The sequence below is a fragment of the Podarcis filfolensis genome (genome assembly GCF_964270895.1).
Source record: "Podarcis filfolensis genome assembly, chromosome: 2".
Classification (NCBI taxonomy): domain Eukaryota; kingdom Metazoa; phylum Chordata; class Lepidosauria; order Squamata; family Lacertidae; genus Podarcis; species Podarcis filfolensis.
This window is the reverse complement of record NC_139605.1, coordinates 4,582,713-4,597,199: the sequence shown is the minus strand read 5'-3', so window position 1 is coordinate 4,597,199 and position 14,487 is coordinate 4,582,713. Positions and strand designations below refer to the sequence as shown.

General features: G+C 42.6%; 1 protein-coding gene across 3 annotated transcripts; it reads left to right on the top strand.

Annotated features, from left to right (window-relative positions):
* Nucleotides 1-220: 220 nt before the first annotated feature.
* On the top strand, nucleotides 221-13,299 carry LOC310756556 (vomeronasal type-2 receptor 26-like). Of its 3 annotated transcripts, XM_083600830.1 has the most exons (6): nucleotides 221-307; nucleotides 763-858; nucleotides 5,241-5,913; nucleotides 7,742-7,954; nucleotides 9,522-9,648; nucleotides 12,364-13,299. In XM_083600830.1, the coding sequence occupies exons 1-6, from the start codon at nucleotides 255-257 to the stop codon at nucleotides 13,272-13,274; spliced, it is 2,073 nt and encodes a 690-aa protein (XP_083456956.1). In that variant the 5' UTR covers nucleotides 221-254; the 3' UTR covers nucleotides 13,275-13,299. The 3 variants fall into 3 exon arrangements, with proteins under 3 accessions (XP_083456956.1, XP_083456955.1, XP_083456957.1); XM_083600829.1 differs by lacking the exons at nucleotides 221-307; nucleotides 763-858 and adding an exon at nucleotides 3,339-3,928 and having other exon boundaries at nucleotides 5,119-5,913; XM_083600831.1 differs by lacking the exons at nucleotides 221-307; nucleotides 763-858; nucleotides 5,241-5,913 and adding an exon at nucleotides 3,339-3,928.
* The last annotated feature ends 1,188 nt before the right edge of the window (nucleotides 13,300-14,487 follow it).

Sequence of the window (14,487 nt, the reverse complement as noted above, 5' to 3'; positions counted from 1 at the left end):
AAAGCTCCATCTCATTGCCTCTCTGTGTCTGTCCGAGACCAGCTTCCCCTGCCTTTTGCACCACGGTGAAGCAGTGAACCAGCATTTTAATAATTATTATATTATTATTTTTATTCTTTAAAAATCTTTCACAGGTGGGCTAGTTTTTCGTATCCCCCCCCATTCAGTTCCAGTAAACTTCCCTATGCTCCCCACCCCCATCCCAAAATTGTCCCGTGGAAAAGTTTAGAGCTCATTGCTGAGTTTTCACAAACATGTTTTCCTCCAGTCAGGCACCTGTGTATGGAGCCGCAGAGATTTGGCACAGGTAATTCTTCCAGTTTGTAATTACGGAAATCATGGTGATTTATTCCATTTCCTGCCAAAGCCCAAGGGTCACATTTGATGCTGGTAACAGAAACATCAGAATTGGAAGCAATTTTCTTGCACCAAAATGGCAGAGAAATATATCCTGTACCTCCAAGAACTTAGGCTGGGGTTTGAGGCAGGCAGGGATGCTGCCACTGCAGTTTAATATCAGATTTAATATCATAAGCACTGGCTAGACTCCATCTGAATTAGCACTGGCCACAACTTTGGTCTTGTGAGTCTGTTTTGACTTCTTCGTAGAGAACAGGACAAAGGGAGGTGGGCGATTGTAGCAAACATGCCCACCCCAATATTGCTCCTGCTCCTGCTCCCCTGTGTAGCCTGTGAGGTGCTGCAGGTAAAATGCCCATTGAATTTAGTGACAGATCAATACGATCCTTTGAATTATTACAGAGCAGGTGACCACCTCATCGGCGGGATTACATCTACGGTCAATCCTGTTATCCAGCCAAGCAATTTCTCCCAGACTCCTCTGATCCACATTAAAATGTAAGTAACAATGCAGTGATGAAAGGGAACATGGCTATTTCCTGACAGGTGTCCCTGATAAATCCAAGTTTCTCCTGATGTTCCCCCTGATTTGCCAACCAGATATGATTCTAAACACTCACAGACATCACCATCTAGTTCCAACCATGCTTTTTTCACCAGCTGGTAAGGTTTATTTAAACAGTATACAGTGGTACGTCGGGTTGCATACGCTTAAGGTTACATACGCTTCAGGTTACAGACTCCGCTAACCCAGAAATATTAAGAACTTTGCTTCAGGATGGGAACAGAAATTGTGCTCCGGCGGCAGCAGGAGGCCCCATTAGCTAAAGTGGTGCTGCTGCAAGGATTTTTAAGGTACCAGTGACCAACTCAAATAGAGTCCAAGAATTGACAGACGCAGCAGTGGAGAAAAAGAAAGTGAGGTTTATTGCTGAGCAATAATTGACCCAGTGGAATACTTTCCAAAAGACTGGGTCCCGAGCCCTATCGCCCAGGGCCTTTTATACCTGAGTACATACCATCACAGATCATGACATAATAGGATACAATTGCCAATGGCAGCAAAATAAGCTAATGAGCGCATGCAAGCCTTGCTCCTGACTGTACAAAGAGTTCTCTCCCAACTTCTGCTTTTTGGTTTGAACACCAGTCCGACCTTTCCCCCAGATTTTATGGTAAGAAATAGAAACTTAAGGCAAAAAGGAACTTTAACCGTTACTCCCATGCGGCCATCTGTTACTGGGACATTCTGCGGTTAGCACCTTCCTGTTTCACTGCTCAGACCTTGTCTGGACAAGGGGGGAAATGTGCCAGCACATCAGATTTATCGCTTCCCTTCTTGTTCAGTGAGATAGGGAGAGAACAAGGAGGTACTGGGACAAAGTTCACCTTGCAGATTTAAGCAATTTGCTTTTAAGCTAAGCAGAAGCTTTCACGATTCAAACATGGATTATAAAATCATTGTAAAAATATCTGGTTATATATGGATATATATGAATATGTTGATAACTGATCAGTTATCAGTTGATTATATGGATAACTGATTATATGAAGAGCATAAAGGTAAAATTCCTCCAGGTCCTGCTTCAGTGCTTCAGGTTAAGAACAGTTTCAGGTTAAGAACGGACCTCCAGAACGAATTAAGTACTTAACCTGAGGTACCACTGTACTATGATAACAGATTAAAAAAAGAACTAGGCTATTCCCTGCCCCCAGCATAATTTTAATATAAAGGAGTGAAAAACAACAACGACACTTCTGGCTTTTGAACAATGTAATCCAAGACAGGCTAAAGTGGTTTGTCTTTAGTTAAACTGCATGTAACTGCCTAGTAAAATATTCCTGAGTCTGTTTTGATTGCAGCTGTAGGGACTGCCTTCTACCAGGTAAGAGCCCTTGGTCTATATCACCTGTGACAGTCTACTCTCACTGGCAGAAACTGTTTGGGGTCTCCCACAGTTGTAATCTTTTACATCTCCTTCCACCCAGTTCTTTTTAAGTGGAAGTGCTGACACCCTCTGCATGAAAAACTTGTGCTTTGCCACTGAGGGTCCCTCCAAATGGGTGCATTCTGCAACATGTCACTGATACAGTATTAGTGCTTCTCTAATGATGTTGTGTGGGACGCGGGTGGCGCTGTGGGTTAAACCACAGAGCCTAGGCCTTGCCGATCAGAAGGTCGGCAGTTCAAATCCCCATGACGTCGTGAGCTCCTGTTGCTCAGTCCCTGCTCCTGCCAACCTAGAAGTTCGAAAGCACATCAGAGTGCAAGTAGATAAATAGGTACCGCTCCAGCGGGAAGGTAAACAGTGCTTCTGTGCACTGCTCTGGTTCCCCAGAAGCGGCTTAGTCATGCTGGCCACATGACCCGGAAGCTGTACGCCGGCTCCCTCGGCCAGTAAAGCAAGATGAGCGCCACGACTCCAGAGTTGGTCACGACTGGACCTAATGGTCAGGGGTCCCTTTACCTTTAATGATGTTACATTATTGCCATCATACCTGAAGGAGCGTCTCCACCCCCACCGTTCTGCCTGGACACTGAGGTCCAGCTTCGAGGGCCTTCTGGCGGTTCCCTCCCTGCGAGAAGTGAGGTTACAGGCAACCAGGCAGAGGGCCTTCTTGGTAGTGGCACCGCCCTGTGGAACGCCCTCCCATCAGATATCAAGGAAATAAACAACTACCTGACTTTTAGAAGACATCTGAAGGCAGCCCTGTTTAGGGAAATTTTTAATGTTTGATGTATTTATCATGTTTTTAATATTCTATTGGGAGCCACCCATAGCGGCTGGGGAAACCCAGCTAGATGGGCGGGGTATGTATGTATGTATAAATAAATATTATTATTATTATTATTATCATCATCATCATTATTATTATCATCATTATTATTAATATTATTATCTTGATGGGACCCTTGCACTATATAGCACATCAAATGTGAGATTAATAACACACACACACACACACACACACACACACACACGATTTGTGGCAAGCACGTTACAGGGTTTCAGCAGGAAGTGACAGGACATGCAGTGATTGGAATGGAAGCAGTATGTGTTCCCCCAAAAACGTTACCAGTCACAAGCAGTATTGAAGGGCATTACGTACCAATAAAAAGCTATAGGGCTTCTGACTCTGATGGATCATGAGTATCATTCTAAGATTAATCTCAAGAGGTTTCCAATCGCCTGGAAATACCCTTCAAGTTGCAGAATAAGGAATAGTTCGTTAAATAGAGGGTAATACTATGATGCCATATATGCTTCCTTGCAGAAGACGGGAAACAAATTTACTCGACAATCTGGCATTCCTTTTTGCCATTCATGAGATCAACCAGGATCCCAGGATCTTGCCCAACATCACCCTGGGTTACAACATCTTTGAGAACTATTACAATGCAAGAATCACATACGATGCCATGGCAGACTTATTATCTACTGGGAATGCAAATATTCCAAACTACAGGTGTGGAAGGCAGAATAACCTGCTGGCTGTCCTTGAAGGGGCTGACTCTGAGCTATCTGTCCATATTTCAAACATGTTGGGCATCTACAAAATTCCACAGGTGTGAATTGTGTTACATTTTGCTTTAAAAGGCCCTTGGCTGTAAAGGAGATAAAACTACTGCTAACCTCTCTCTCTCTCTCTCTCTCTCTCTCTCTCTCTCTCTCTCTGTGTGTGTGTGTGTGTTTTAAAGTATTCTACCAGTTTATAGGTTGTGTTGAATTTCCCTCCCCTCACAATATTGAGGTACAGGAGCTGCTAAGTCTTCTTTATCAACTCAAATATGCACCAGTGTGGACTAATGAGAGTAAATTCAAAATGATAATATGTGGACAAGGGAGAAAACAGCCACACTTTGTCTGATGTGAAGATCTTGCCTTCTATCCTTGCAGTGTAATAATAATAATAATAATAATAATAATAATAATAATAATAATAATAATAATTTTTTATTCAAAATTATAACAAGCCATATTATCCAAAAACATATCATCCTTGTTTGTTCCCCCATTTTTCCTCCCCCCCCCACAAAACCCCCACCCCCACCCCACCGCCCGACTTCCCTCAGTTCCAGTTTTTGGTTTCTCTAAGAATGCTGTTTTCTGCATGTTACAAAGTTGTATAGATCCTCAAACTATTTAGCTGTTTATTATCAATAAAAAGTTTGTGAAAGTTTATTCAAAACCTGCCAAGGAGTCCAGTTCGCTTTGTTGCGTCTTCAGATACTTTGTAAAGGGAATAATAATAATAATAATAATAATAATAATAATAATAATAATGATATATTATTTATACCACGCCCATCTGGCTGGGTTTCCCTGGCCACTCTGGGCGGCTTCCAACAGAACACTAAAATACAATAACCTATTAAACATTAAAAGCTTCCCTAAAAAGGGCTGCCTTCAGATGTCTTCTAAAAGTTTGGTAATTATTTTTCTCTTTGACATCTGGTGGGAGGGCATTCCACAGGGCGGGTGCCACTACCGAGAAGGCTCCCTTCCTGGTTCCCTGTAACTTGGCTTCTCGTAGCAAGGGAACCGCCAGAAGGCCCTCGGCGCTGGACCTCAGTGTCTGGACAGAATGATGGAGGTGGAGACGCTCCTTCAGGTATACTTCAGGTATATGAATATGAAGTATTCATTCACCCTAATCACATGCACTCTTCAGTTTATTAGTAAGTTTAGGTCAACAGGTTTCTGAGTTTTGTCCTGAAAACAAAGCGAAACATTCATCTCTTACGTTCCTTACCAGGTTAGTTACAGTTTTGTCTCCCATGACCACAATGATAAAACTCAGTTCCCTTTTTTCTACCGGATGCTCCCAAAAGATGAATACCAATACACAGGGATTGTCAAGTTGCTCCTGCATTTCAGATGGACGTGGGTCAGTCTCTTTGCCCCAGAAAATGACAACGGAGAAAAGTTCCTGAGTGCCTTGACACCTATACTTGCCTCAAATGATATTTGTGTTGCCGTCTCACAGAGATTCCCAGAACTGATTGTGCCTGACTTGTCAATGACCCTCGATTCAGCTCTCCCATGGAAAGAAGTCAACGTATTTGTTTACTATGCAGAAATCCGCTCTTTCTACAATGGGATATACCTCATAAATATAATGCTCAAACTGTTTATACAGCCTATTGACGGGAAAGTTTGGATCACAACAGCTTTGTGGGACCTCACCTCAACATTGTCTGACAGCAAGTTTCTCTTCCAGCACAGCCACTGGTTTTTTTCCTTCTTAATCCAGACGAAGTATATTCCAAAACATGACAATTTCAAGCTGAGTCACGTCACTCCTTACTTGAAGAAGGCCTTCCATTGTTTCTTTAAGAATCATGTGTTGTCTGGGAAAGAACGGGAAAGATGTGAACAGAAATTGCCCTTGGATATGCTCGGACCAGCTCTCTCCCAAGACAACTACAATGCTTACAGGAGTATCCATGCCCTGGCGCATGCCTTAAATGCTGCATATTCGTCCAGATTCAAGTGGGTGATGTTGGTTGAAGGAAGCAAGGTGGGACTTCAGAAGCTGCAAGCATGGCAGGTATGCCCTTTTATCTCCACTGAAAACGATAAAATTGCTCCAATATGGAACTATGGAGTTTGGAATCATAGTGTTGGGAGGAGGTTGTAGGCCTCTTGCACTTTGGAGGAAACTCAGACTGAGAGCATTCCCCACAGATGGTGGTCCAGTCTCAGCTTGAAGAGCTCCAGCAAGGGAGAGCCAGCAGTTGTAATATACAATTACAGGCTCACACCTGTGTGCATGACAGGGCTAACCTGGGCCCTCAGCCCGTTAGCAGAGTGAGTGTGGCTTTTCAGGCTCTCAGCAGACTCTGCTTCCCCCTTTCTCAGTCTCTTTTGTCTCTGTGCTTCCTGCCTGGATCAAGAAGGAGACATGTGGACATGGCTATCTGTAAATGGACGGAATCATACTAAAATGAGATTTTGTAGCCTGCATCTTTGCTAACCCAAGTATTGCATGATCCGTTTGTAAGGAATAATAATGAATAATAAATTTATTATTTATACCCCACCCATCTGGCAGGAAACAAAGTGCTTTCCTTTTAGTTGTTTGGAACCTTTCTCACCTTCATTTTACTGCCAGTAGTCATTTCTTGTAGCTTCAAGAAACCCTAGGAGTAAAATATCCACCTAATTGCAAAGCGAAATCTCTGTGATTTATTCTATCCTAGGTTTTTGTGTGGGGATTTGTTTAAAGGTGGATGGGGGCAGATGTAAATCTAACCATGTTTTAATATGCTTACAGCTATCACCACTGTGCTAACTCTGCTATGAGAGAGTAATAATCTTTCATACCCCTCTCTTAAGCTCCTCCTAATGTTCAACCAAACTTCCCTCTGCATAACTATAGTCCTGCTCTTTGGGTATGCCTTATCAATTACCTCATCACTGTGGAGAAAGATACCTGTGTCACATCACCACCATGCCCACTCATAGGCAAAGGCTCTTTATACCTCTCCTCTGTTCATAATATAAGGGAAGCTGGGTGTCTGTCAGGCTTCAGGGAATTGGCTTTCTCCCCCCCCTTTGGCAGTAAATAAGCAGAACAAAGGGAGAGGAGTCTTCTTACCAGTTAGAAGCTTTACTGATCACAGCGAGAGAACAAAGAATCCATTTCCTAGGAATGAAGGTGCTCCCAATTAAGGTTTTCACCCACTTCCTCCCTAGTCACCCATGTCACTACTGCGCCTTGTAACCTGATCCCGCAACCACTGTGCTTTCTGTGCTGCCTCCTTATCTGCTCTTCTTGACCTTGGGCTGAGTGGATGAACGCTTTCTAGAGAAAGTAAGTCTGTTAACTCTCTCTCTCCCAGTGCTTCTCCTTCTAGCTGTTCCCTATCCAGTACTTCCCAGCTTCTGCCTTCTGAACTATGTCCCTCTGCAGACCACTGTTTCAAATCTATACTGTCCTCCTGCTCATGGAAAGATTCAGGATCCTGATCAGGAGCAAGGGGGGGAGGCTCCCCCATTCCTCCTCAGTGCAGCCCTCCTCAGCACGGTTCCTGACAGTGTCCACTTTTGGCACCCAATGAAATGTTGGCAAGTTTAAGAATTAATGTTCTGCATAAGAGAGGCCTGGCCTGTACAAACAGGAAGAGTCTTGTGTAAACTTTTGTGGGGATATTTACAGAGATATTTAATTAGGTATCATAGGAAGTATTAGTAAACAACCATGGGTGCCAATGATTTGAATGTCAGCCTTTCCCCAAATGCCAAAGCAGAATGTAGGGATTCAAAAATGGACTGCGGGCTGTTGTTGTAATAGATGCATATAAGCAAAACTAAAGATGGAGTACAATTCCAGAAGGATAGGACACTCACTTCTCATTTTCTCTCTGTCATTCTAGTTTCACCATTTTCTGAGAATCTTTGGATCTTACAATACTTCCCTGGATGGAGACGGGGAACTGTCAGCCAATTTCGATATTTTGAACTGGGTTGTGTGGCCCAACACTTCAGTAGCTTCACGGAGAATTGGGAGTCTAGAGCGACAGGCATTCCCAGACAAAAGTTTCAGCGTTGATGAAGATGCGGCCATGTGGTTGAGGGGGCTTAACCGGGTGAGGAAAGCCATAGAATTTAGAAATATAGATTACAGTGGTACCTCGGGTTACTTAATTCGTTCCGGAGGTCCGTTCTTAACCTGAAACTGTTCTTAACCTGAAGCACCACTTTAGCTAATGGCATCTCCTGCTGCTGCCGCACCGCTGGAGCCCGATTTCTGTTCTTATCCTGAAGCAAAGTTCTTAACCTGAAGCACTATTTCTGGGTTAGCGGAGTGTGTAACCTGAAGTGTATGTAACCTGAAGCGTATGTATCCTGAGGTACCACTGTACTGTATAAAATATGTTTGGGATGGTTTCTTTGCCCCTTAACCACACGTACTAAATGCCTTCAGAACACTGTCTCTTATTTGCAAGGACACCTTGTGACGCTCTCACTCTACAAAAGTAAAGATCAGGGCTCGTCTCATCCTTAGACACATTATAGGTAATTTGATGGCACCATTATGCTACTGACACCCTCCACCAATATTCTACAAAATACTACGTTTTATGCCCTGTTGCAGGGTAGATTTGATTCAAATCAAATCAATTTAAATCACGATTTAAATCACTAGTCAGTAAGACTTGATTTAAATCTTCTTTTTTTTACAGAAAAACTCATTCTTGCTGGTATAATCTTAATATTTGCAACCAGATGAATGTTTCATTTTTGGAATAATAAATTTTCAGAGTAGTTTTTACAGTGATATCCAAAATTACTGATTTTGTTATACTATTAGAAATACATAGACAGTTATGAAATTTTGTGAAGTTTATTAAGTTAACTGTTTGTATTTGGACAACATTCTGCTGTAATTTATTGGAAGGAGGAAAAATAATCATTTCCTTAATAACAATTTATTTAACTAAAACAATAACATTATAGCATATGTATCCATGTTTGTTAACTGATGTGGCTGAACAATTAAAAAAACAACTTAGACAGTTTTAGCTAAAAGGCGCAAGGAGATAGAATAATAATATATTAAGGATGGAATAACAAATAAAGTGAATAACGCAACAATAGCAAAAATAACAGTAGGCAAAGAAGATCGCACACGGGTGGAGGGAAGTACTGGGCTGTGGGGGAAGGAGGGGGAGGGATTAATTGAAATTGTTAAAGATTGGTATAGGATTTAAGAGATTTAAATTTTTATAAAGATTCTATAAGGAAAGGAGAATGCAGCAATAAATATCAAGTAAAGGGATCGCAGAGGAGATCAGTGTAAATGAAAACACGAGACTTATGGTTTTGTTGCATATGCTTTTATTTTGGAGTTGTCTGTTTATTTTGGAGTTGTGTGTTGTAAAAAATGTATATTATGTGCATAAAATAATACAGGATTAAGGAAGGAGGGGACGACCCAAAAACAAACCATAGGGCTAAATGTTACCCATCAGCGATTCTGGGGATGGTGCTAAATAGACTAACCATGAAGGGACGAGTCACTGCCATTTGCTCATGAAAGCAGGTCTGGAAGCAGAGGGTGACTGTTTGGTTTCCAAGTCTCCGGCTCAGTTCTGTAGCTTTCCAACACACCCCAAACATTTCCCCCTCGATGTTCCTTCTCTTTATGGTCAGCCGCTGCCCCCTTCAAGGTGCACCAGAAGCTGCCCTCCTGGGTACGTCAAAGTGATTCAAGAAGGGAAGCCGCTTTGCTGCTATGCGTGTGCTCTGTGTCCTGAAGGGACCATCTCCGCTCAGGAAGGTAAGCGGGGATTATTTACAGATTGTTCTCTTTTGAAAGAAAACTACATGAAAATGATGTATAGATACTTAAAAAGCATAGACATCACCTTGCCAACAAAGGTCCGTATAGTTAAAGCTATGGTTTTCCCAGTAGTGTTGTATGGAAGTGAGAGCTGGACCATAAAGAAGGCTGATCGCCGAAGAATTGATGCTTTTGAATTCTGGTGCTGGTGGAGACTCTTGAGAGTCCCATGGACTGCAAGAAGATCAAACGCATCCATTCTTAAGGAAATCAGCCCTGGGTGCTCACTGGAAGGACAACTCCTGAAGCTGAGGCTCCAATACTTTGGCCACCTCATGAGAAGAGAAGACTCCCTGGAAAAGAGCCTGATGTTGGGAAAGATGGAGGGCACAAGGAGAAGGGGAAGACAGAGGACGAGATGGTTGGACAGTGTTATTGAAGGTACCAGCATGAGTTTGACCAAACTGCGGGAGGCAGTGGAAGACAGGAGTGCCTGGAGTGCTCTGGTCCAGGGGGTCATGAAGAGTCAGACACGACTAAACGACTAAACCAAACACCAGTACAGATAGCAAAAATGTATAAAACTGAGTCAAATATATGTTGGAAATGTAAAGAAAAGGAAGGGACCTTTTACCATATGTGGTGGGAATGCAGAGAAATTTTTTTAAAAATTGGGAAATGATATATAATGAGTTGAAGAAAATGTTTAAAATGGCATTTGTAAAAAAACAACAACCAGAAGCATTTTTGTTAGGGATTGTAGGACAAGACCTGCCAAGGAAAATAAAGAACTTATTTATGTATGCTACAACAGCGGCAAGAGTCTTGATAGCACAAGGATGGAAGAATGACGAAACCCCGACAAAAGAACAGTGGCAAGAGAAATTGATGAGCTATGCAGAACTGGCGAAATTGACATACAAATTGCGAGATAAGGACAACTGCGGCTTCAAAGAAGAATGGGAACTTTTTACAAATTACTTAAAAAGACAACAAAATGAACTGGACTCCTTGGCAGGTGATGAATAAACATACACAAATTTAGTGAGGGTCAACATAGTAGATAGATAATACAAGGATGTAGACAATTTTACAATATGCAGAGAACAACATGAGTTGAGAAATCAGAGAGAGGAGCTGAGGTAAGTCTTGTGGGGGGAGGGAGGGTTTGTTGGGGAGGTGGGAGAGAGAGAGAGAAAAAGGGGGGAAATAATGAAGATGATTTGTTTTGATAATTTGTTATGTTGAAATCATTAATAAAATTATATATATATATATGAAGGTAAGGGGGGATTGTAGAGGAAAAGGTATATAAGAAACTGCCTTCCACTATATCAGATCATTGGCCCATCTTGCTGCCTGTTGACTGACAGCTGCTCTTCAGGACACGTGTGGAGATGCTGAGGACTGAATTGGGGCCTTTCTTCATGCCGAGTGGATACTATGGCCCTCACTCCCCAAATAAGCAGCACCGGCATGTGCTAACTGTCAGTGTCACCTAAAAACAGACTTGAAAGGATCCTTGTGTAGTTTTTATTATTTTATTATTTAATTTCTACACTGCCCTATACCCAAAGGTCTCAGGGTGGTTCACACAAAAGACCACACACATCAAATCAAAACAACAACCCAACAACCGCCCCCCAAAAGAGGCAGCATTCAAAAAAAGGGAATAATAATAATAATAATAATAATAATAATAATAATAATAATAATAAATTTTATTTATACCCTGCCCTCCCCGACCAGAGCCGGGCTCGGGGTGGCTAACACCAGTAAAATTACAGTAAAAACATAATGCTGGGAGGGAACAATTTAAAATACAGGTTAAAATGCAATTTAAAATGCAGCCTCGTTTTAAAAGTGGCCCCTAGATCAAAACCACAAGGGGAGGGAAACATAAGGGTCAGACTGAGTCCAAACCAAAGGCCAGGCGGAACAGCTCTGTCTTGCAGGCCCTGAGGAAGGATGTCAAGTCCCGCAGGGCCCTAGTCTCTTGTGACAGAGTGTTCCAGCAAGTTGGGGCCAGTACTGAAAAGGCCCTGGCCCTAGTTGAGACCACCTTGCGACTTGGGACCTCCAAAATGTTCTCATTTGTGGACCTCAAGGTCCTCCGCGGGGCAGACCAGGAGAGGCGGTCCCATAGGTACGTGGGTAGGTAGATCGGGTCAGGCAAATGCCTGGTTAAAGAGGAATGTTTTTGCCTGGTCACTAAAGGTGTATCATGAAGGCACCAGGCGAATCTCCCTGAGGAGAGCATCCCACAGATGGGGAGCCGCTGCAGAGAAGGCCCGTTCTCGTGTTGCCGCCCTCCGCACCTCTCGAGGAGGCACACGAAGAAGGGCCTCAGATGATGATAGGGTAGGTTCATATGGAAAGAGGTGGTCCTTGAGGTATTGTCCATTTAAGGCTTTAGAGGTCAAAACTAGTACTTTGAATTGAGTCTAGGAAATAATTGGTAGCCAGTGCTCCCTTCTCAAATAGCAGAACCGGCACGTGCTGTTAGTGTTGTCTAAAAATAGACTTGAAATGATTCTTGTATAATTTTGCACCTAGCAACAAGCTTTGTCCCAGAAAAAGGTATTCCCCACCAACAGTTTCCTTAGCAACAGATTTCTTTATTAGACATGCTCTGAAAGATAGAGATATCAATAACTGATGTGTACATAAAATATGTATTGGGGATATTGAAGTCACTCTTGCTCTTTTCAGATGCAAACCACTGCACTGAATGTTCAGAAGATCAGTATCCAAACAAGGATCAAGATCAATGTGTGCCCAAGATTATCACTTTCCTATCCTTTAACAAATATTTGGGGATTCTCTTGGCTTCTGTTGCAATATACTTGACCTTTACCACAGGATTTATTTTAGGAATCTTCATTAAGTACAAAGAAACTCCTATTGTCAAAGCCAACAACCGGGACCTCTCCTACATTCTCCTCATCTCCCTCCTGCTTTCCTTTTTGTCCTCCTTCCTATTCATTGGCCGGCCAAGAAGAGCAACCTGTCTTCTCCGACAAACAGCCTTCAGCATCATCTTTTCTGTTGCCGTCTCTTCTGTGTTGGCAAAAACCATCACTGTGGTGCTGGCCTTTCTGGCCACAAAGCCAGGGAACAAGGTGAGGAGATGGCTGGGGAAGACTCTCACCAACTCCATTGTCATTGCCTGCTCCAGTGTCCAAGTTGTAATCTGCACCATCTGGCTAGGTATGTCTCCCCCTTTCCCGGAGTCTGACATGCATTCCCAGCCCCAAGAGATCATCCTGCAATGTAATGAAGGATCTGTTGCCATGTTTTACACTGTCCTTGGCTACATGGGCTTCCTGGCAGCCATTTGCTTCACAGTGGCTTTCCTAGCCAGGAAGCTGCCTGGGTCCTTCAATGAAGCCAAGCTGATCACCTTCAGCATGCTGGTCTTCTGCAGTGTTTGGGTGTCCTTTGTGCCCACCTACCTGAGCACCAAGGGGAAGTACATGGTAGCCGTGCAGGTCTTCTCTATCTTGGCCTCCAGTGCTGGGCTTCTGGGCTGCATCTTCATCCCAAAGTGCTACATTATTGTGCTGAGGCCTGATCTGAACACGAAGGAGTATCTGACCACAAAAATGAAATACGGCATCTGATTTTGTAATTTTTTTAAAAAAATGAGCTGTCAAAGAATTTTTCATAATAAAGTTAATTGTAATTGCATTGAATCTTTGTTTCAAGAAAGATAAACAGATAAAGATGCCAAAATTATATCCACATTGAGAACCAGCATGGGTAGTCAGACATACTGCTTCTGTAGAACATAGTTATCATGGCTAGCTGTGACTATTTGCTTAATTTCTTTCTGAAGCCATACCATCCATCTATATCTATCTATCATCTATCTATCTATCTATCTATCTATCTATCTATCTATCTATCATCTATGTATCTATCTAAATGTATAGCAAAAAGAAGAGAGATTATCTGGTGATATTCAATTAAGTTTCACTCAGAGCTTACTCATTGAAATTAACAGATGTAACTTAGTCACACTCATTAATTTCAGTGAGTTGCACATCAGCTTAAAACACCTGAAATTTCAGATATACCAAATAAACAGGGTGCATATTGCTTTTTCCATATCCTGTTTCTTTTTATCTTAAACAATAATTTAACCTCTCAAATTTTGATGACTAATATCCAGCCCAGTAGCAACCCCCCCCCAACCCACTTGCCTTGTGAGCGAAGGCAATGGGCAATGGGAGTGAAGTCAAACCATTGGAGAGTTACAGCGCCTGCTGTGGCTGTAGAGACCAATACAGGAGAGACGTGTTTTGTTGCACCTGGGGCAGAAGCAGGCATCAGGTTGCGCTGATGCCCAGATCACAAAAGAACACAGAAACCTTGTAAGATGCTGGATGCTGCTGGAGTTGGTTGGCCAAATGCAGGCGACAAAAAGCCAAACACCCCCCGTGACAACCAAATGAAAGTGATTATTGGGACATGAACAACTCTGCTTGCAAACATATATAAAAATTACAAAATACAAGTTGTCCAAGGTTGTGGCCAGTGAAAGAAAAATAAACCTTACTGAGGCCCTATCTATGCTATAAGTTTATAGCACCATTTAACCATCCCGTTTTCTGTCTGGCTAGAACCCAGAAAACTGCAGCATTCTGTTGACCATCAGTCAAATTACCTATATGAATTGCGAATAATCATTCCACCCCAATATTTGTGAGGCCTTCACGGGTGAGTCTCATCGGATGCTGTGATCCTCTCTTCATGGTCTGGGATTACTTGCACCTACCAGGACCTTTCAGTAGTTGCATGAGGTCCTTCAGTTGCTTCTGCTGAGGGAGGTTT

What these genes read in the sequence shown, in the direction of transcription:
- LOC310756556 (XM_083600829.1), top strand. Translation starts at nt 3,611, where the DNA reads ATGATGCCATATATGCTTCCTTGCAGAAGACGGGAAACAAATTTACTC. An exon ending in GCATCTACAAAATTCCACAG is followed by an intron (nt 3,929 to 5,118) that starts GTGTGAATTGTG and finishes GTTCCTTACCAG; the next exon opens with GTTAGTTACAGTTTTGTCTC. An exon ending in GACCATCTCCGCTCAGGAAG is followed by an intron (nt 9,649 to 12,363) that starts GTAAGCGGGGAT and finishes TGCTCTTTTCAG; the next exon opens with ATGCAAACCACTGCACTGAA.